We start from the raw sequence: 21,116 nt of genomic DNA on the forward strand, positions 1-21,116 counted from the left end.
TTACTGATCAAGGCCACGTTGACACTTGTGTTTTTGAGAACAGCGAGGTGGTTCCCAGCCAAGGGAGAGGGAGAACACACTGGACCAGCCAGCGAGAAGGAGGCAGCAGACCGGAAGGATGTGTTTGATGCGAGGCAGTTTCTGCTGGACTACCGCAGGCAGAAGGAGCTGGCAGAAGGCAACGCTGGGGAAGAGGAGGCGGATATGGAAGATAAAGGTTGGGGCTTTTGAGGAGCACAGCATGTAGGAGACAGGTGGCCTTTGTGCTGCTGAAATAGACCCTCTCACTGAGACTTATCACAGTTACACCGTCCAGTGTACAACTGCTCCTGTCGTTTGAATGAAAAAAGGAGGTCTGGTCCGTCATCTTCTTTAATGTGTTTTGGATCGCCCTGATTTCCAGAACCAGCGCCACCAGCCCCCGAGCCAGAGGTGGATCTGGAGCCTGATGGGAAAGCTGTTCTTCCGCCCCACATTGCCATAGCCAAGGAAGTGATGGAGAGGTGCATCCACTTGCTGTCGGACCCCAGCCTGCAGCTCAGGCTCAAGGTGAAAGAACAGATCTGGGCACGGCCTCCAGGAAGGGCCTTGAGCAGTTCGTACCTAACATAATATACTCAACACCAGAGCTGCCTGGCAGAAGAGTAAGCTTTGTTCACTATTGGTGCTTGCGTAAGAGGAAGCCTTGCTCCCCCATTTCTAGTGCAAAATATATATTTAAACTAAGAGAAGTTAGTGTTCTTGTTTCACTATCATTTTCAGCCCCTTTTCTCTACCAGTGGAATGTCCACAGCTGAGCATCTGTTCGCCGGGGTTTAGGAGTGGCTCAGAGCTGTATTGTCTTCAGGGAGCCCCGAGACAGAAGCAACGCGTTAGGACGTGATCACCAGAAAGGTCACGGCAGCCAAGTTTGAAAGCGCTTTAGAATGTCACATTTTCACGGGTAGGGATATAGTTTTGTCACAGTGGGAAATAAGTATCAAGGCACCCTTGACTGAAAATAGCAAATTTCATTTATTTGTCATGGCAACCGAGTCAAACTGGCAAATCTAGAATTACAAGATTCCCTCTGTAGACAACAGAAATGAGTGGGCTTTAGCTGCAAGTGTTCACTGACTTGTGACAGGAACCCGAGTGGCTCTGACTTGGTTCGTATGTTCCAGTGTCCTTTCCTGTCTTGCGGGTTTCATAAGCACACTGTTTCTTCATTGGCAGCAATGTAGTCTTAAATCCCTGCACACAATACCTCCTGTTTTCACAGCAGGAAGCCCACGTGCACTGTCACTGTGACAGAATCACGACTATATCTCTTTTTGTGAAAAAAAACAATGGATGGGACTGGACACACCTCCACCAGTCTCAGTGACACACAGGGGGCGTTGCACTGTAAGATGAGAGGTCTCGTTCGGCTGCAGGTCCTGGACGTGCTGGAGCTGAGCGTCGGCGTGCTGCGGAGCCGGGAGCAGGAGCTGCTGCCCATGGCCCACCGCGTCTGGCCGCCCCTCCTGCGCCGGCTGACCGGCGACGACCCGCTGGCTGTGTTGCGGGCCTTCAAGGTGAGGGCCCTCCCGTCCCCCAGGGCACGCTGGGAGGGCAGAGCGCAAGAGCAGTGTGCCTCCACTTCCCTCTGGGTTCCTTCTGTGTCCACTGCTTTTATAGTGTCTGCTGTTTTTATTCGAAAGTTTGTATTTTAATCAATGAACAGATGACTAATTAAAATTTTCTTCTTGGGGAGTAATTCCATAATAGAAAGTGCCGACTTGCTCCATCTTCTAATTTGCGTCTTTTAGAAAACTAGAATACGATTGGATGCCACCTCAATTCACCTTAATTTTTGTACTTCACATGTTCATATTTTTATTCTTTTATACCTCCTCACTATCCACAAGCTTATTTAGAAGCAGACAGAAGCACTTTGCTTTTAATGATGTTAACTCTCGTTTCAAACTTTCTCTTTTTTCTTTCTCGGTCTGTTGTCATGACAGTCCTGTTTTTATGCTCACGTTTGCTGGTATTCGCCTTTGTGTGTGTGCTCCCTTAGGTGCTGTGCACACTGGGAGAGAGCTGTGGAGATTTTCTGAGGAGCAGAGTGTCCAGAGAGGTGCTGCCACAAGTCACAGGCTCCCTGGTGAAGCAGGCCCCAGTGAGCGCCAAAGCTGGGCCCATCTACACCCACACCTTGGCCTACAAATTGCAGCTGGCCGTGCTGGAGGGTCTGGGGGCCCTGTGTCTCCGGCTGGATCTAGGTAACTCAGCAGATACTGTGAAGAGTACCAGGACTCCAAAAGTACCATGGGATTTAGGGAATCATTATAGCACACTTTATGAGAAACAAACAAGAATTCTAAGCTTCATACTTTTGAACATTTACATTTCTGCTCATAACACCAACATTTTGATCTGAAGAGGACTTCTCATTTGCTTATTTAACTCATCTTAAATGTAATATCTTAACAATTTTCATAGTCTTTTTATAAAGTCCAATTTTGATCATTGTTTCATTTCAATGACTAAAAAGACTGATCTTTCACACTCTGACTGAGGGTGGCAGTTTTAGTTTTATAATTCTCACTCACACACAGAAAACAGATAATTGAACTCTGAACAAAGGAAACAGGTTTTCAAAGTCAGCTTTAAAGTAAACAAATTGAAAAGCTGGGGTTTTTTTTGCAAAGCCAAAATAGAAATGGCGAAAAGTACCAAGCTTAAAGATACAGATAAACCAAGCACAATGTTTAAAGTAATGATTTAGTCACCATGAGCTTCACCGTTTAAGGCCTTGCTCCTGCATAGACTAGTGGTGTCTCATGAAAGAGTTACTGGCGTCCTGTCCTTTGAATTATAAGTATTTTGACTATAAGTGTCTCAATAGGGGAGGCTTTGAATCAAGGGGTCTGCTTGATGTATTACTCATTTTGTGAAAGACTGAAAAACTGAGCTCTTGCAGATTTTGTAACTCCTACATTATCAGTAAAAAAAACTTTACTTCACAAAACAAATATATGTTTTAAGGGAGAGGTATGTCTGATTATCTCATTGGCCTTCAAATTGTAAAACAAACCTGAAGAACAAGCTTCAGTCCTTTAGCATCCATTTCTGCACCTTTTTGTATACTGAATCCTTTGAAAAGGGCAGCAGACCACATTGGCTGTGATAGTTGAGAGAAATTATTTCAAAAATTAACCACTAGATGTCAGTGTGGGGTTGTAAAATGATTCTGCATCACTCAAATCTTGGCAGTGGCATTGCCTTCCTTCAAAAGGGATAGATCATGGTTATATTTGACAAAGCAGAAGTTACTGTTTACAGGAGATTTTCCAAAGGCTCCCATTGCCTTTCAAGACTTTTTTGTCTAAAAAAAAAAATCAATTTCAATAAACAAGGAAACTTTTTCTTAAAAGAACACGCTTCTCAAAATCCCCCTCTAGGTTTTAATTGAATAGGCTGGAGCTGAGACAGAAACGCTGCAGTCTGTAAACATGCTGTCTTACTTTACCGTAGGGAGTTCTCTCTGGAACAGTCAGAATGCAATTACAGTCAGCATTATGAAAGCTCGCAATGCAATAACTCTTTGATTTAGCTTTTGCCTAAAAGCTGTGTGGAGCTTCTCCCTTGTTGATTCTCTAAGTCTATTGTTTCTGCTCTGAAATCACCAAGGGAAGTGTGTGTGTGGGGGGTTTGCATGAACATTAAATGTACTTTTTATTGTTATTCTTTTACTTGGGATATTCTGAGACTGCAGGTGGATGCTGATGCTGTGAGGTTCATCCGGTAGGTTGGGTCACATGCATGGAGAACTGTTCTCTGGTTGTATAATGCAGTCGAAATGGGGATGGATTTTTTACTTGCTTCTTCGATGAAACAAATATCATTTTACATCTGTGCCACTAGGTCCCAGTTTCACCAAACTGTTGCTGGAATACACATAAATTTGAAATACAGTGTTGGAGCTGAGCATCATATAATGCCATTGGCACACAGTGAGGCAAACGGCCTGTTCCCTAATGTCACTCTGATTTTTAATTCATACCAGTCCTCTGCTATCCACAGACGATAGAGCTCTGTAGATACACTGATAAGTACAGGCTGTATTGCAAAGGAGCAGGTAAAGGTTTATTCCGTGCTGAAAGGAAACGAAAAGAGACACAACATTTTGGCTGTGGAGCCTTCTTCAGGCTGTATTGTATGCGGTTTGATATCATTTTTGTTTTGCTTGAAGAACAGAAATGTGGAATACACAGTAGAAAAAACAGAAGTATCCATTGCTAGCATGTTGAGATTACTAGAGATGTTGCAGGGGAAATGTGTAGCTATTTTCGGGGGGGTAATCATAAGTCTGATTGACAAAGGGCTAATAAGCTAGCAGACAACTGCTCTCTCCGTTTGACAGGAAGGAGGGCAGGCTGAATATGGACAAAAATAAAACTGAAATCAAATTATTCACCATCTCTTTCTGTATTGGAAAGAAGGGAGGGTGAGAAGATTGAATTCAGTTTCCCTCAGCTGCTTTCCCAATCCTGGCTTACCTGTGTCCGCTGCTCTGTAGGGGATGCTGACCTGGCTGCTGTTTGTGAAGCCTGCCTGCCCTACCTCAGCTGCAGACAGCCTCCCAAGCTGCAAGAAGCCTGCCTCAGGTGAGGCCACACACAACTATACCACTTATATCACTTATATTTAACAACTATATCACTTATCTTTTTGGTTTTTATCAGAAAAAGGAGTTTTCCCATGTGTATGTGAAATCTTATTATAGGGTGAGCCTGTTTGGCTCATTTAGCCTGGAGCGAGTGATTAGTACAACAACCTGGAGACTGCAGGTTCAGACCTAGACTATGTTTGTAAGAACCATGCATAATGACAGTACTGTAACCCTTTGACTGAGTTGGAGAGAGTTACAGCATTTATCTACTGGATACTGACATACCAGCCGGAGCAGTGTCCACACCCAGCCTACACATTGAGTTCCTCCATGTCCCATACCAGGGGTCCCTAGCACGTTTGACTCGTTTGGAATTTTTAGTGTGAAACATCCACCCTTTTTCGATTATGCGTTTCTCAGTGAATACAGGGATGTTCCTGAAGTCTTCCTTACCTGGGCCATCTGGAAAAGGACACGCCCACTGTACCGTCTGTTCCCACATGTATGATGTCCCGTTTCAATCCTGCTTAACAACCTGCACTTGATAACAGCTGTTTCAAACGATTCGATATGCTTTTCCATACGCACCTCACATTGTCTTTATTTCCACAGTGTGTTTCGGCATCTAATCCAGATCGACCCAGATGCCTTGTGGTTCGCTCTGAACGAGCTCCACTGTCCCCACGTGTACGAGCCCGAGTACCCAGAGCTGCATGCCGTGAGGCTAACCGGCATGGGCAGACCGAGGAACGAATTCACGGACAACATTGTCAAGCTACTGGCTCAGATGCAGTGACTGCGGAGAGGGGAGGATTCACCTATGAAAGAAGCTGCCTACCCTAGGGAATTTTCCGCTGCTTGCGCTGTTCCGCTGGTGGCTGGCGCAGTTATTCTTAAGTGTATGTAGTTTGGCAGTGAAGGGAAGAGGGATCTGGAAAAGAAGAGGCTGGTCTCTCTGTAGGTGCATTAAAACAGAATTCAAACTTGCACAGGCACTGAAAGACAGAGCTTTGAGGCTGATGTCCCTTTTTTGGATGAAGGTGGCCAGACCCAGAGTGTTTCTTAATTAATAATGCCAAAGGGGGTTTGATAATTGTGCTGCCTGAAACCGTAATTGGATTTTTCAAATACTCTATAAATTATTTAGATGACCAGCACTGCGCTGCATAATACCAGCGCCTGGGGAATAACAGGCTTCAGTGCAGCAATTAAAGCCGTTTTGGTTGACACCGCAGTTAAAATCCCACCTGGAGAGAAACCTCGAACAGTTCTGTCCTGGCAGGGAGAAGGGGGAGCTCCTGCAGGAGAGAAGCTGTGCACAAGCAGGCCAAAGACTCTGTCCTAATCACACTCCCTGAGCTGTTCCTTCTGGCATTCGGAAGTGAAATTTTTGTTCCTGTTTTAAAAAAAGCCACAGGAGCCAAGAGTTCTTGTCATGTCACCGAACAGTGCTATGCTAAATAAAAGCAGGTAGACTTCAAAGAAGTCTTGTCCTGTAATGTCCATCCCAGGTCACTTGAAGCTGTATGTTTTTCTGATTTATGTGTTCTCTAATTTGACTTTTTTCACCATCTGTTTTTGATTAAGTTTTGATATAAACATTTTGATAGATTTAAATCCTGGTACATTGAACAATAAACCATATTGGTTAATTGTTTTATTATACTTCTAGGTTTAAGCCTCAGATATTGTAAGAATGACAATGAAAGTGTAAATTAGTTTTTTCTCTATTAGTTTTTGACAGTGTTGATACTGTAATGATCTCTAATCTAAGTAAACACGCTTTCAACTCCTGTATAACAACCACTTGTTCAAGCTGTAAAGAACCTATTCATTTGCTGATCTTCACAAAGCTGTCATTGGCACAGACCTTGACTTTTAATTGCAATCATATCTCATCCTTGATTCTCAGTGTAGAGAATGATGCTGTGATTGTGACTTTGCTGTCCAAGGTTATTTCTTTTCATGTGAAGAACGCACATCAAAGCAGTGTTTACCAGTTTCCTTTGTGTAATTTTCTGCAGTTGTTTTGATTGAGTGTTTGAGCAGATGGGCTGAAAGGCATTCAGTATTTCAGCGTTTTCTGACACTGTTTCTTTGCAGTCAAACTGAAATTCTGAAAATGAAAAGCAAAAGACATCTTCTAAAGCTAGTGAAGGACTAAAAATATGGCAGATTTGTGCGATGCTAAGGGGTGATTTTGATTTCTTTTTCATTTTATGTGAAACAAATTGACTTTTTTTGGTTTTCCCCTTTGATTTTCCCCTTTGAGTGCACCATGAGGCTTGTAGTGTCATTTTAAGCCTCTTCTACCCATTCTGTCTATTTCCTGAACCTCAAGCCCCCTGCTTGTGGGGTCATTCATCTCTCATAGTCTCACAGCACCAGAAATGAAGCCTGAAGTCTTTAGCTCCTGTTTACAGGCTGTCGGTGCGCCAGACAAACAAACTGTATTTAAACTGTATTATTTGGCATATATTTTATAGTAATTCAAAATAACCTTCCTCCTTAGAGTTTAGGAATGTAGGTGATAAGTAGAATTTAATCCAATATTTTCTTAGGTTTGTGCACTGTGAACCTAGAGGGTGTGCATTTTGCTGGAAAATATTTTTAAAATAATACCAACTCAAGCATCAATAGAGGTATTTTCCCATTATGTCAGTCTAAAATGAATGGTACATTAAACTCCTTCAGTTTCAAAGAAATTGAGAGATACAATTTGCTAGCAGACATGTCGCCCTGCAACTCACAACTGGCTGCCCACTGAAGCTGAGCAGGTGTGAGCCTGGTCAGTACCTGGATGAGAGACGACCTGGGAAAAACTAAGGCTGCTGCTGGAAGAGGGGGAAGGGGCCAGCATGGGGCGCTCACCCTGCGGTCCATGTGGGTCATAATGCCCCAGTATCATGATGGGGACACTATACTGTAAAAAGGCACTGTCCTTTGGATGAGACGTAAAACCGAGGTCCTGACTCTCTGTGGTCATTAAAAATCCCAGGGTGTTTCTCAAAAAGAATAGGGGTGTAACCCAGGTGTCCTGCCCAAATTTCCCAATGACCCTTGCCAATCATGGCCTCTTAATAATCCCCATCTATGAATTGGCTTCATCACTCTGCTCTCCTCCCCACTGAGAGCCGATGTGTGGTGAGTGTTCTGGTGCACTATGGTTGTTGTTGCATCATCCAGGTGGGGCTGCACACTGGTGGTGGTGGAGGGGATCCCCATTACCACTTTGAGTGGGGTGACCAGAAAAGCGCTATATAAGTTTAAGCAATTATTATTATATAACAGCATGGGTTTTTTTTGTTTGTTTTTTTTGTCGCTGCCTGTTCTTCCCAGACCATTTCTGAAATGTCAGACACAGTGAGCCATGCTGGCCTTTTTATCGATACAATTCTTCTTACAGAGAACTGGCATGCCTAATTTCAAAGGGCAATAGGCAGCTATTTTTAAGGCATCTTGGTTCTGCTGATAACATTGTGCAGATAATCCGTCACCAGCAGAGGGAATAGTTTCAGTACAGCGGCTGGAGAATCCTCACAGTTGCAGTGTGTAGCACACTCGGCAATAAACTCTTTTTTGTTTCCCTTTCATGGGTAGAAGTTGTCATTAGCTTAAGGGCATAATTAATTCCTTTTATAGTGACATTTCTGTGGCAGAGCGTTTTGTCTGACACCGCCGTGCAGAGGTAACCGGACTTCGGAAGTCGTACGAGGCCGCTGGAAGAATCGCTGACAATAACGGATGCGGCTGCTGGGCAGATCCAAAGAGCAGGGCCACGTGTTTTCTCCGCGCACAGCATGTAGTTTATCTCTCCCGTACTTTATTACTTATTGTGCTGCCAGTACTGACAGCCTAGCTGTTATTTATCTGCCACCGAAGCCCGGCAGAAGACGCATGCTGTAATGGGATTTCCTTCCAAATCACATTCAATATGCGGGAGGTTTATTATGCTAAATTTCAAGTGAATGTGACAAAAGCATTGTTTGGCAGATTAAACCGTATTTGACGTACACAATACCAAAAATGAAGAAACATCTTTAACAGCTTTCCAAGACGAAGAGCCTCTTCACTCTCGGGGAAGGAGGATTCCGACTGAACGGGTCTGCTGTTGGGAGCTCGTAGGGTTGCCCTTGTGCGACTGGGATAACCGCCACCTCAGAAAAGGAAAGGGCTTCCAGGCTAAAAATGATTTTATTGACTTTACAAAAGAGCTCCAGCCAAATAATTTCTGCTTAATGTTTGGAAGCCACTGGCTTAAGGGGACAGTATTTAGCAAACCGAGAGAATCAGACACCCTCTTGCTTAGACAGTAGACCATTACAAGTTAACCCAGCAGAAACAATAGTTCCCATTTACTTAGCAAGTTGGAGCAATCAGGGTGAAGTGTGGTAGTGATGGTGGGAGGAAGGGTCATATCCAGGACCCTCTAATTATTGGTCCCCATCCTCAGCCACTGGTCTCTGTTGCCCACTTCTTTTCCATTCTTAATCCAGTATGTGACCTGAGGGATCCCTCTAACCAGTTCTTCTGGTTTTCATCTTTGTGAAACGATCAGTGACTTAATTGATCCAATAATTGGCTTAAGTGTTCGATATTAGCGATATAGTCGCTAAGAATCGGGACCACCGTGTGGTCTAATTCTCCCCAATAATGCGCCTAAGGAAGCTAGTAGAAAGTACTACATTTAAGTTACTTGTAATACATAACCATTTAAACTCCTTCATATTTACTGTCACATGATAATACCTAACTAAAGACACTCACTTTCTTAAAAAATATTAAAATGTCAATTTTTTGCAGTCCTATGCATTATATTTTTTATATGGTCTCCATAAATATTTCTGCAGTTGGCTCATTCTTTTTGCAGGTGCTGTATGTACAGAAACCTATACAGTATGTAGCTTGAGGTATATATAGAATAAAATAAAACTTTTTTCAAATTTAAGGACTTTTACAGGAAGTTTATATTATGAATGCAAAGCAGACGGAGAAAGGAATTACCAGTGTTTGACCCACCACGGTATTCAAGAGAGAGATGAACTTCAGTTACTGCCATCTGTAATGACCCAGAAGAGCCTGTATCTCCATCAGATTAATGTACATATTAATAAGGCAAATGTGTTCTGAATTCTAACTCTCGCATACTCCACAGCACAGCCTGCAGAATGTACTGTAACAAGAGTGGAGGGGAGCTGAAAAAAGTGAAGGGTTCTGTGTCAAAAATGAAGATCCAAGGAATATCAGGGTGTTATTACAGAATAAAGCTACAGGCTAGTTGTATTCAGGCCACGATCATCCATCCATTTTTAAGATGCTTCGTCCAGTGATTGGGGGGAGCTGGAACCTATCTCGGTAAGCAACAGGCCGAAGGCAGGGTACATCATCACAGGGCACACAGACACCAGGGCCCATTTTTTCACAGAATCCAATTAACTTTCCCGTATATCCTGTTTCGTTTTACACCGCTGGGACGCCAGAGCACCCATGTGAACAAGGGAAGACCATAAAAACTCCACACAAACAGCACCCCAGGAATTGAAACCAGAATGAAATTATGCACAAAAGATAACCTCTTCTGAGATATTGTACCTGAAAAAGTATCCCTTCTTCATTTGGCTGTTTTCTGCTGAATTCACCTGAGCACATCTGTGTATCAACAGTGAAACAAGAGCCAGAGGACACAAGTGGAAACTAAGGTGCAGTGCATTTAAAGTTGAGATTAGGAGGCACATCTTTACATAAAGGGTGGTGGGAGTCTGGACCAAGCTGTCCAGCCATGTTCTCAAAACTGATGCCCAGGTTTCTTTCTAGCAATGGCTTGAAATAGTTTCAATAAATCAACAAGAAAAATGGGTTGAATCCTCTACAATCTAACCTTTGTTAATATTCTTATATTTTACACTACGACCATGGCAGGAGGTTTGACCATAAACCTTTGTTTATAAATAACACAGCTATGAGAGAGTCATTGAACAACTAATACTACAGGCATAACTAGAAAATTAAAAACTGCACATAGCAGTTTTGTTGTAACCAGAAAATGCTTTGTCTTCTCATTTTGTTTTCAGCTTTTTTATGCAGAATTTTTAAGTTGGCAGATAGGTAGTAACAGAACTTGTGTAATACAGGTCAATTGAATGTACATTTTTCTCACAAGTCACAGAATACAAACCTTAAGATGCAAGAATGACTGCACATTTTGGAAAAACAGCTTGGCCAAATATTGTCTAATCTCAGCTTTATAAGCAGACGCAAATGTTTTTTTGATATCTTAGGCATGCAGTGTCATGGAAAGCAGTCAACTCCAGGTGTACGATTCATGTAAGATCCATTTAATGTGTTAAAGGCATAAGTTTCGGGTGAGACCAACATCCTAAAGTAATTTTTGAAAAGGTACAACATTTTTTTTTACAGTAATTTCTTACAAAACATCAAAAGCAAAAAATAAAATAAAAAAGGAGAAACCTCCAAACAATCCTTTTACAAGCTCAATAAATAGTTTGTCCATAGGAAAGCGAAAACATTAAAATACTGTATATATTTTCTTACATATGTTTGATTTTTTTATTTAATTCTTAAGGACCAATGAAAAAATGTGCCATTTAAAAAGTGAGAAATCTCCTCTCTGTGCAGACACTGAGTCGCCCCTTCCATTGACTACAGAATTGACAATTTGGCCTCACCCCTGCGCATTATAAAAACATGGAATATGTAAAAACCATGGCCCGCTCCAGAGCACTGAGGAATGCAAAGTGATTGAATCCGAAATCATCATGCCTACTCCTTAATGCCGTCTCCTACAACAAATCCCAAATGTCCAGGTGTCCTGCCTCTCCCACAGATGAACGACAAACATTCCTATAAAGAAATTTAACATGCACTCCTTTTTATACAATTTACACAGAAGATTGGTTGCCGGGCAGTGGGATGGGGTGGGTGGGGAGGGGGATACGCAGTTTGGGGGCACTATGGGATACAGCTGTCAGTGCAGTCATTGTCGCTGTCTGCCGATCGCTTCTTCAGTTCCCGGCCCCCTTTGTGGTGGCTGTGAGGGGGGCCGTGCTTGCCGAGCTCTGAGGGGTGACTGCCCGGCTTCGTGTCCTGGGAGTGAGGGCCGCCTCTGAGGTGGTGCGGTCCCAGGTTCCTCTCGGGCTCCACCTGCAGGTAGGCGCGGACCTTGTGGTGCCTGGCCTTGCTGTCGCTGAAGTCAATCACCCGGCACTCGTACGTGCCCTCGTCTGAGGGCTTCACGCTGGACAGGCGCAGCTTGTGTGAGATGTTGCTTCCAGCCACCTTCACCACCTGGATTCAGGGAGCCAACGGGAGAAACCATTATGGCCCTTTTAGTTTGGTACAACTGCGCCAATGAGAAACAAAAAAAAATTGCATTTTTAACAGAAGTTCAGCAGGGAGATTAGAGACTAATCTTGCACACTTCAGCTCGCCTACATACACAAGTCTCACTCCCAGGTCTTTCCTTCTCTTATCTCTCTTGCATCATCCTATCTATACCCTTGCAGCAAACTCCTTCACTCAATCCTTGCAATAGTTATGGTTGGGGCAGCTTATCCTCTCAGACAGGCTTCCATTCCCTCAGCTAGGCAAGCCACAGGAAATACTTAATACATACAGTATGTCATCCTGCTGTCGCATTCCTTAGAACCTAAATATCGTGGTAAAGGGTGTTATTAATAGCAGGTACGTAGGCTTGCAAGGCAAGGTTAGTCAACATCTGCTTTTGAGAAATGTGTTCACCAGTGTTGACAACTATCGCTTGTTGAACGTTTAAGATCTGGAACCCAAGACTCGCACTGCAGTTCAAGAGTGGAGTGGTGAGAGTTGGAGATGGTCCGAAGTAGAAGAGAAAGAGCCTATGCAAGTTCAGTCATAACGATTTGGTTTGCACTAAGATACATGTCTATGTATGTTTTACTACCTAAGTCTCCTCCGGGCTTTCACGACACAGCCAGGCTTTGTTTATTTCACCAGGAATCTCTGAAACCACACAGACTGGATGCCCAGAAATCTCTTGTTTACGCGAAAGCCACTGGATTGCTCACGGATCTCTTTGACAAGCCTCTTTTGTGTCTGTTTTTATCTGACATTCACTACACTTCCACAGAGCTGAGTCTTGTCCCACCTACTGTACATTTTGACTAACGATTGTAAGAGCAAACAAGCATGTAGACATCTCATTAAGTCTGCTGATTTTACTAAATGGTGTGAGGAGTTCTCCTTTAAATGAAATCTTTTGAAAACAAAAGGAACTTGTCATTGATTTTAGGAAGAATGCAGCACTCCTCCAACCTACTGTAATTACTGTAACTGTTGAAATTGTCAATGACTACAAGTATTAGGGACTGGACTCAGACAAAAACCTAAGATGGTACAAATGTTGTGACCATTTATAAAAAAGGCCAACAGAGACATTTTCAGCTATTTTGAGGTCGACAGAACTATAGTAACACTTTTTTGTCCGTGTTTTTAAAGTGTCTTAACATACTTTTTCCACTTGTTAATTTGGCAACATCAGTATCGTTAATTGTAATAGGTTGGAGGAAAACACAGTAAGCAGTGGCAAATCAAATCATTTTAAATATCCTCTACAAAAGGGGTTGAAAAGAAGGCCAAGGACATTATGGAGTTTGTGTCTCATCCCCTCCATTTTGAAATTACACTACTCATATAGGAGATGCCTCTGTCTCCATGTGTAACAGTAACAGATATTGCAGCAGGGACAAAAGATTTCCTGAGCCTATCAAACAATATAAAGTAACTCTCTTATCTCCTGTAACATTATTGCACTGTTTTCTCTGTATGCAAATTGTTTGTCTTCCTTATTTTGTTGTATTGGACTGTGCCATAAACACATTTCCCCCAGAGGATAATAAAGCTTGAACTGAATTGAACTAAATTGAAATCTAGATTTATTGTTAAAACATTTAATTAGACAATACTGAGCCTCCATGCTTTGGTTTTTAATGATGCTGCACACATTGTCAAAAAAGCATAGACCTGCTTCTCAACTGGAATTCATTAACTGTGAGATAAAAAAATCCTCTTAATTAAACTGACAAGAGGAACGCTGAGTGTTTGCAAAGGCATTTTTTGTGTTTTGTTTTTCATGTAGGTGCAGTTAACACCCCAGAAAATGCAAGTGTTCCCAGAAGGTCTATACAGTATACAGGATCCTACACCATATACTAGAAGGTACACACCAATACCATACACAGGACAGGTAAATATCAATTACTGCACCAATACAGAAGTGCTTGTGAAGTTTGAACTGCAGATTTCAGTACTCCTGATTATGAGTCTGCCAGCAACTCTTGGGTCTTATCCAAGGAAGACTGAGAGGAAAATGCTGTTCTGTCTCTGCTTATCTGCTTCTTTCAGGGAAGGTCAGGTGTAGCTTGTTCATCCTCACACTGTCAGGCTGACCCAGGTGTAAACACAGAAGACATGTAGACACTGTACATAGGCAGAGTCATGCAACTGTGAAATAAACATTCCTGTATGAAAAACTGCAGTCTTCCTGTTTTTAGATTATGGATTTATTTTGCTTTGCCTCTGATGTTTATGTTATATGATAATATATATTGTTGTATATATAGCATTTATGGTATGTCCCAAAATGTGTACACATTTTCAACACATTGTTCCTATTGCATGTGAAAATGTCTATCCCCTATGTAGCACATGCTGTCACAGCTCATACACAGGGATTTATCTGAGTTGATAGCCTGGAATTAGGTCACTTTAACAGGCTCTTCATACAAACCAAGTCCTGGTACACCTATCTATCAAGCAGCTAGAAAACACAAAGAATGACTTCTAGAAGGTAGTTTTAATGTTGTCACAGCTTAAGAGGAAAAGCGTTTTGAAAGAGAAAAGGACTCTAATGAAACACCATCCTTCCTTGAGCATTATTAAGCAGTCTTTGAAACATGCATCAGAACTGTGTTGTCAATAAACCTTCTCGTGTTAAAGACTAATTAAGCATGCTTGCAGACAGGCACTCATTAAATTCAACTAACATTTGAAGACTAGGCTCAGCAGGTACTTCTTCTGCTGATTTGATGAAGAACTGGGGTTCTCAGTGATCTTTAATTTGAACTTTCCTCAGCATTTTCTTTGGGAACTCCATTTTTTAGCTGTCACAAGAACCATGCAGAGCTCTTAAGAGACATGATTTGCTAACTTTGCTAAATCCCACATTCTCTCCAAACACAGGAAGCAGAGTTACATACAGGGTGGAGCAAAAGATTTGGGAAACGGACTCCTGGTGAAATAAATCTAGCCTGGCTCTCTTCAGCTACTAAAATACTATGCATGTTGTTATTTATTTGATGATAAAGCTAGATACATGTAGACAAATATAGTAGGTGACATGATGTTGTGGTGATTGAGTTCAGTCTGACATTCGTTTTAAAATTTGGGTAGCTGTTAGATAACAAACCAGCCTGGTTGAATTTAAAGCCCATCATGAGACGTGTTATCACATTGTTACTGTATAGCTCAAGTGGTGTTCATTCCCAGATCAAATCTGAGCATACATCCTATGAAACCAGACACTAGATTTTACTTTTCCTCAGATAAAATATTCCAACACAAATCATGTGTAAACTAGAAAAAAAAAACACTAGATCTTCAGCAGACTATATACTTCCGTACTTTCAGTTTCAGGATAAAACTATCACTCTGCGCCTTGCCAATGGACATGAGTAACTGTTAGCCCTTTAAGCAGAGGAGACCAGATGGCCCAGTGCTCACTGGGACTGTGTGAGACTGGGCCAAATCAGATGAGAGATTCACATCCTGAACAAACGACACTTAAGAAGAAAAAGTATAATTGCAAGTCTGCAGTGTCAAATTATAGATCCGAAGACATGTACAGTACTGGTGACAGAGACCTGGGATTTTGAAAAGACTTCAGAAAGAAAAAGCCATTTAATTGAAGATGGGATAATTTTAGCTCATCTCATCTGATAGTGTTTACTGCTACTAACTACACATAATGGCTCTCCCACACCACAGTCCAGCTTGGCTAAAAATTAGTAGCTGGCTTGAGGACATGCATTAGGGCTGCTCTGCTTCCTCTGCAAAGAGATTCTGGGCACATGAAACAGTGCTGCTTGAATAAAGACTTGGAAACAAATGATCACCTGTAGCCAGCAGCCAAGGATTCTTGGCACCAGAAGAATAATTACAGGACTGTACACAGAAATGAGTAGTGCCATACTTTCTTTTTAAATGCAAAATGTGATGATTTTCATCTCCTAACCAGATTACTAAATAAAATTAGTATTGAACAATTGGCTCCAGTTAAGTGCATGTGCAGAAGGGTGCTGATGATATTGTGACTGTTCTGTTAATGCCTTCTTCTCTGGCAGCACACCCGGTTGATACTGAAACAGCGTGCAGCATGACGTCCACCTCATCGTGAGAGAACAGCAAATAGCGAAGCTCCCGAAGCCAACTTCAAATCTGTTTTATCTACTTTAAAGCACTGAACTACACAGCACAGTAGGATTTTGCCTTAGATAGGGCTTAATACCCAATGGGTTAGAACCTATAAAATAGAGTTGTGATATTTGGAATATTGCATTTCTTATTGGTGACCAGAACAATCACAAAGACGTACAGAGTTACAAAAGGATGGATGAGTGAAAAATATTATACAAGGCAGTTGTTCCAAGCTCTAGACATTGAAAATAGTTCTGGAATCTGTTGAACTTCAATATTCCTTCTACTTGCTAATTATAAAAAACAAAAAAGAGTTTATATGGGTTCCCACAGATAGCTTGTTTGACTGTGCACTGCAGTAAAGCTGATGTATTGGCTTCTGTCCTAGTTCCCACCCTGCAAACCAAACTCGGCAATGTAGTGAGTCTTCACTCTAGTAGAAATGACTATGGTTGCAGATTTATGTACAATTGTATATTTTGGATAGGAGTTCCCATTCTCTGGTCACAATCTAAAACTCCTCCCAATACATAGGACCCCATTTACAGTACAGAGTAATAAAATCAATAATAAAAACTTAAACAGACTAAAACTAAAATTTACTGAGGTATAGCAGGGAGCAGAGTGAAGTGTGTCATTGGCAAAAGGGTGGAGATCCAACTGAATGATACAATTTTGGCAGAACAACATGAAAATGACAAAAATACACATTACTCTGGTAATGTGTCATTATAGCAAGGCCGACCTTAGTCAAGACCTTGGAAAGGGGGCCCCTCATGATCATGATCTTTGATTGTAGTGTCAAGAAAAGCGCTATATAAGTGGAAGCAATTCTAAATTATTATTATTTGTGCATTATCGGCTCCCAACACAACCTTATTTTACCATTGAGAACAATTAAATAAATGAATGATATAACTAGAAAACTTATATATCAGCTTTGAAGAATGCATAATAAAGAAGTTAAAATAAGAACACAAGGCTCACACTTGACAAAGATAACTTATGCTAACATTAAAAGTAATAAAAAGAGCATTAATAACAATAAATAATGATAATGATAAATAAAAACTTCAAAATTATTGCTAATCATAACTTAATAAGGACTACACTGAAACCTTTGTAGAAAGGAATTGCAGAAATAAATGTGAAATTAATTAAATAAAAAAAGAACTGCACTCAATAACATGGGAGATGAGATAAGTAAGGCTGAGGAGATCAGAAAGTTGTATAAAAAAAGTTCTATAAATCAATTTGCCTGTATTTTCGACCTCAGGTACATTGTAAGCAACTTGAGTTGTGAATAGCTCCTCACTGCTCCTGCCACTGTCACTTGGAGAGTAACTGCAATCTGAACAGCTACAGGTTGAGTTCACAATACCACCGTTCAATAAAATACAGGAGAAACCGCAATTAATCCACAATACAGGGGAAATCGCTTTAATGTCAATTACAAATAATTGCTGAACACTATTTTGTACTGTTCAATTGCTTTCATGCTTTTGTTTGGCCGGAAAGCACTAATTTTTAACCAGGTGACCCACACGGCATGTGTACAATTACAGGAAATGAGAATCTGTTAACGTCTAGTAAAGACACCTCAAGTAGGCTGCGTGTCTAGCCTGAAAATGTCATGTGTAGCGTTCGTTAGTTGCATTGATCTGTCCAAATGAAATGCAAATTACATTATTATGCATATTACAGTGACTTGATTTGGCGTACCTCCGTTTTGTGTTCTTTTCTGCTCTTCAGAAAAATATTACGTACTCGATTATAATTGGTCACTTTTTGACTGAAAGGAATTTTTCACTCACATTTGAACGTGCCGATTAAAAATATGTTGTGTTGCACATTCAAGGGAGTCCCTGGCGGTCTTGAGGCCCTAGGCAGTTCCCTAGTTCGCTTACGCCTCGGGCCCTGTATGATCGGAAAGTCTTAAAGCGTTTTAAATTATTTTCTCAATAAATCAGGATGGAGAGACTGAAAAGGATAAGTACCTGTGTTTTTGTGCTCAGAGAAGAGTAGAAATTTAGGTCACTCTCTGTTGCACTGAAGGAGCCCTGACAAGTCATTGACAAGACAGACTGGGTCCAATGGCCCACCCATATTCTAGTCATTACCACAGCTACACTGTCCCTCTGAGCCATGACCAGCCATGAACTTCCAAGAGCAGTTCAATGTTCAGGAGAAGGTTGAACCATAGTCTCACCCTCTTCCGCCTATTTGCACATACTGTAAATATCACACTTCCTGCTGCCTTGCCTGCACCCTATCTCCTCTCCTTGCAGAAGCTCTCTGGCTCTCTGGATTTTAAATCAAAACGGAGGCTTCTGATAGCCATGTCCTTACAGATGGAGTCTTGATCTCCTCAGGTAGGTGAGTTACTCCAATAATGCTCATTATTCAAATCACACCTCTTCTCCAACTTAATTAGCATTTGATCAAACTACAGTCACATGATTATTATTGATTATAAACAACGGAAGGAAGCACTTCTTTAGATTTCTTTAGGTTTCAGAAAGAAAGCAAACTCACACTTATTTTGGTTGCATCTTTTGATATCTCCTCTTGGGGTGTAACCTGGGTTGAAAGGAAAGAAAAAACAAATCAGCTATTCAAAGTAGAAAATTGGGACAGAGGAAGAATTACATTGCTATTCCTGAGATACTGTATGTGTATGTGCATTCGTGCTTTTTAAAATAGTTACTGTTATTCAGTTTAATTAGCGAAAGATTCCTGGAATTGCCCTTGATTGCTTTTTTTAATTTAGCAGGTTTTTTTTATCTTAACATTACACTACCACAACAGATTGTCACATTGACGCAATGTTACACTAAATAAAATGCCACAAGACATCTTGTATTACACATTATGATATTATGAAATGCTAATTAGTTGTTTTTCCAGAATTCAGTATGGTATTTTATGAATCCTGGTCTTTGACATTACTTCATTTTGGAATCAATGAAACCAGCTGAGGACAATAAGATATGGAAGTGTAGTTTTGCTCAGGGGAATGAATTAATTATTTTTAATTGCTAATTTTATTACCCACCTAAAATGGGCTGGTCCTGCAGAGCTCATTGTATCTGTGCTGCTTGTATTCAGGAATACTTTAAAAGGAGCAATACAATACAGACCTTGATGGGAAACAATACTTTTGGAATCAAATGGGAAAAGAGATAATTTCTGTAGAAATGGAAACAAACAGCGGAAGTTTCTTTAATCTTCTTTTTCATCAAGTTAGAGATTTTGAAGGCACAGTGGGGAGCCAGGATACTTTCCATCTTCTAAAACTCTGCCCTGCTTTTCCATGTTGAAATTTTTATACCCTCTGTTCCAGGGGACTGGTTCTACTTTTAGAAATACAAGGAGAATTTGGAGAAAGATCCCCTACTTATATGTACAGTAGGTGAATGCGCTAAAACCGATATTCCACGCTTTGTAAAAATTGTACTGGATTTCTTTTTCCTTTTGAAAAGAGGAGTTTGTGCAACATTTCCAACATAATCTATAAAAAGTACAACATATCTAGAGAGCATATTGGTGTCTATTGGCTAAATATGCATCAAACAGAGTTTTGGAATACAGCTCTATGGATTTCTCTAGTGCTGTCTGGATTTCTAGACTTTTGGCCCTGTCACTTTGCAGCTAAAGTTCGAAACAGAGAGATGACCCTTGCTAAAACACAGCAAGTTAATTAAGAAAGCACCTGACGAAAAACTAGGCAGTTAATATTTGGTAAAGTGAATTTCATTTAAAAACCTTTAGATAGTCTGTGAATTAGGCAGTAAAGACATAATGCATGTATATGCAAATAAATACACATAAGCAAATATACATAACCTGCTATTATGCTAGAGGCTCTACTTTATATTGAAATACCTCATCCTCCATGCTTCCTCAAGAAAAAAAAATAGCAATAGCACAATATTTGCTCTGCAATGGGCATATCAAAAGCAATGCATCAGCGCATTCCTCTGCCGAAGAATGTGGGTCATGCAAGCCTCTCTCTTTCTGGAAACCAGCTTCCCTGAGCACAGCTGGTTTCCCCGTCTTCTCCTCACTGCTCTCACCTGATTGGTAGTCCAGGCCTGTTTGTCTGTCCAGTCCTTGTGGTTCCTGATGTACCACCACTGGATCTCCAGGGAGTAGGAGGGCGACCCCGCCCCACGGAAAGAGCACGCCATCTCCACATCCTGCCCGCTGCGCGCTGTGATGTCGTGGGGCACCTCAGTGAAGAGCGCTGCAGACGATTTCCATGAAAATTAAAATGGAGAGGAACACCATTTTTATTTCGTGCTTTAGGCTTTCACACAAAACACAGTCATTTCCATGAAGTGGCTTCTGCAATGCCGTGTTTGTGGAAGTGTTTTTGGCTGAGAAAGCAAACCAGCCCCTTACAAAACCAAAATGAAATGTCGGCAAGGATGCTTCGATTAGCATTCTGAATGATTTTTGAAATAATTATTAATCATTTAGCAGGCACCGTCTAATGGGACTTTAAAACGGGATGTGAATGAATCCTCTGAACAAGTTCAAAAGCTACTGCAGAAGCTACAGACAGAAAGACCGCACAGTTTACACTTCAATCCAAAGGACAGAGCAGAAAACATCCAGGCAAAAAGCTCTTCATCTGTTAGGTAATACAGCTTTAATATTCTGTTGTTTTCCTCACTTGTACATATTTTATACCTTCTCAAAAATGTAACCATAAAGACCCAACACTCCAGTCTTACCATTGGCAAGACTGGCCTTGTACATTGACTCTACACTATCCAAAGGAAAGAGGACAGAACTGTTGTTTTACATTCCTACAGTAGCTGTAGCAAGGTGCTAGTCTTCTGACTGGTTTGTAACACGACATCTTTGGGCATGTAAATACAAACATTCAGAATGCCAAAAACAGGCTACAGTCTCTCATTCTTGTACAGAATGAGAATTAGGAATTTGTTTTTTGCTTTATGCTCCGTAAAACAAATGGTAGAGACACAGGAACATGCAGCAC

At 41.2% G+C, this 21,116-nt stretch overlaps 2 protein-coding genes across 3 annotated transcripts in view; one reads left to right on the forward strand and one right to left on the reverse strand.

The window, feature by feature from the left end:
* Positions 1-8,230, forward strand: part of tti1 (TELO2 interacting protein 1) — a 15,881-nt gene extending 7,651 nt beyond the window's left edge. For both annotated transcript variants that reach the window (XM_015364621.2, XM_006639394.3), the window contains exons 3-8: positions 44-217; positions 404-549; positions 1,416-1,556; positions 2,042-2,246; positions 4,547-4,634; positions 5,252-8,230. In XM_015364621.2, the coding sequence (XP_015220107.2) occupies positions 44-217; positions 404-549; positions 1,416-1,556; positions 2,042-2,246; positions 4,547-4,634; positions 5,252-5,435 (938 nt within the window). In that variant the 3' untranslated portion in view covers positions 5,436-8,230. The remainder of the gene's footprint in view (positions 1-43; positions 218-403; positions 550-1,415; positions 1,557-2,041; positions 2,247-4,546; positions 4,635-5,251) is intronic.
* A 2,723-nt stretch (positions 8,231-10,953) lies between these two features.
* The window catches only part of LOC102683618 (V-set and transmembrane domain-containing protein 2-like protein), a 43,191-nt gene continuing 33,028 nt past the window's right edge, over positions 10,954-21,116 (reverse strand). Inside the window, exons 2-4 of the mRNA XM_006639432.3 lie at positions 20,185-20,354; positions 18,644-18,688; positions 10,954-11,944 (exon numbers count right to left, since the gene is read on the reverse strand). Of these exons, the coding sequence (XP_006639495.1) occupies positions 11,609-11,944; positions 18,644-18,688; positions 20,185-20,354 (551 nt within the window). The 3' untranslated portion in view covers positions 10,954-11,608. The remainder of the gene's footprint in view (positions 11,945-18,643; positions 18,689-20,184; positions 20,355-21,116) is intronic.

The sequence above is a fragment of the Lepisosteus oculatus genome, chromosome 16, assembly GCF_040954835.1.
Source record: "Lepisosteus oculatus isolate fLepOcu1 chromosome 16, fLepOcu1.hap2, whole genome shotgun sequence".
Lineage (NCBI taxonomy): Eukaryota > Metazoa > Chordata > Actinopteri > Semionotiformes > Lepisosteidae > Lepisosteus > Lepisosteus oculatus.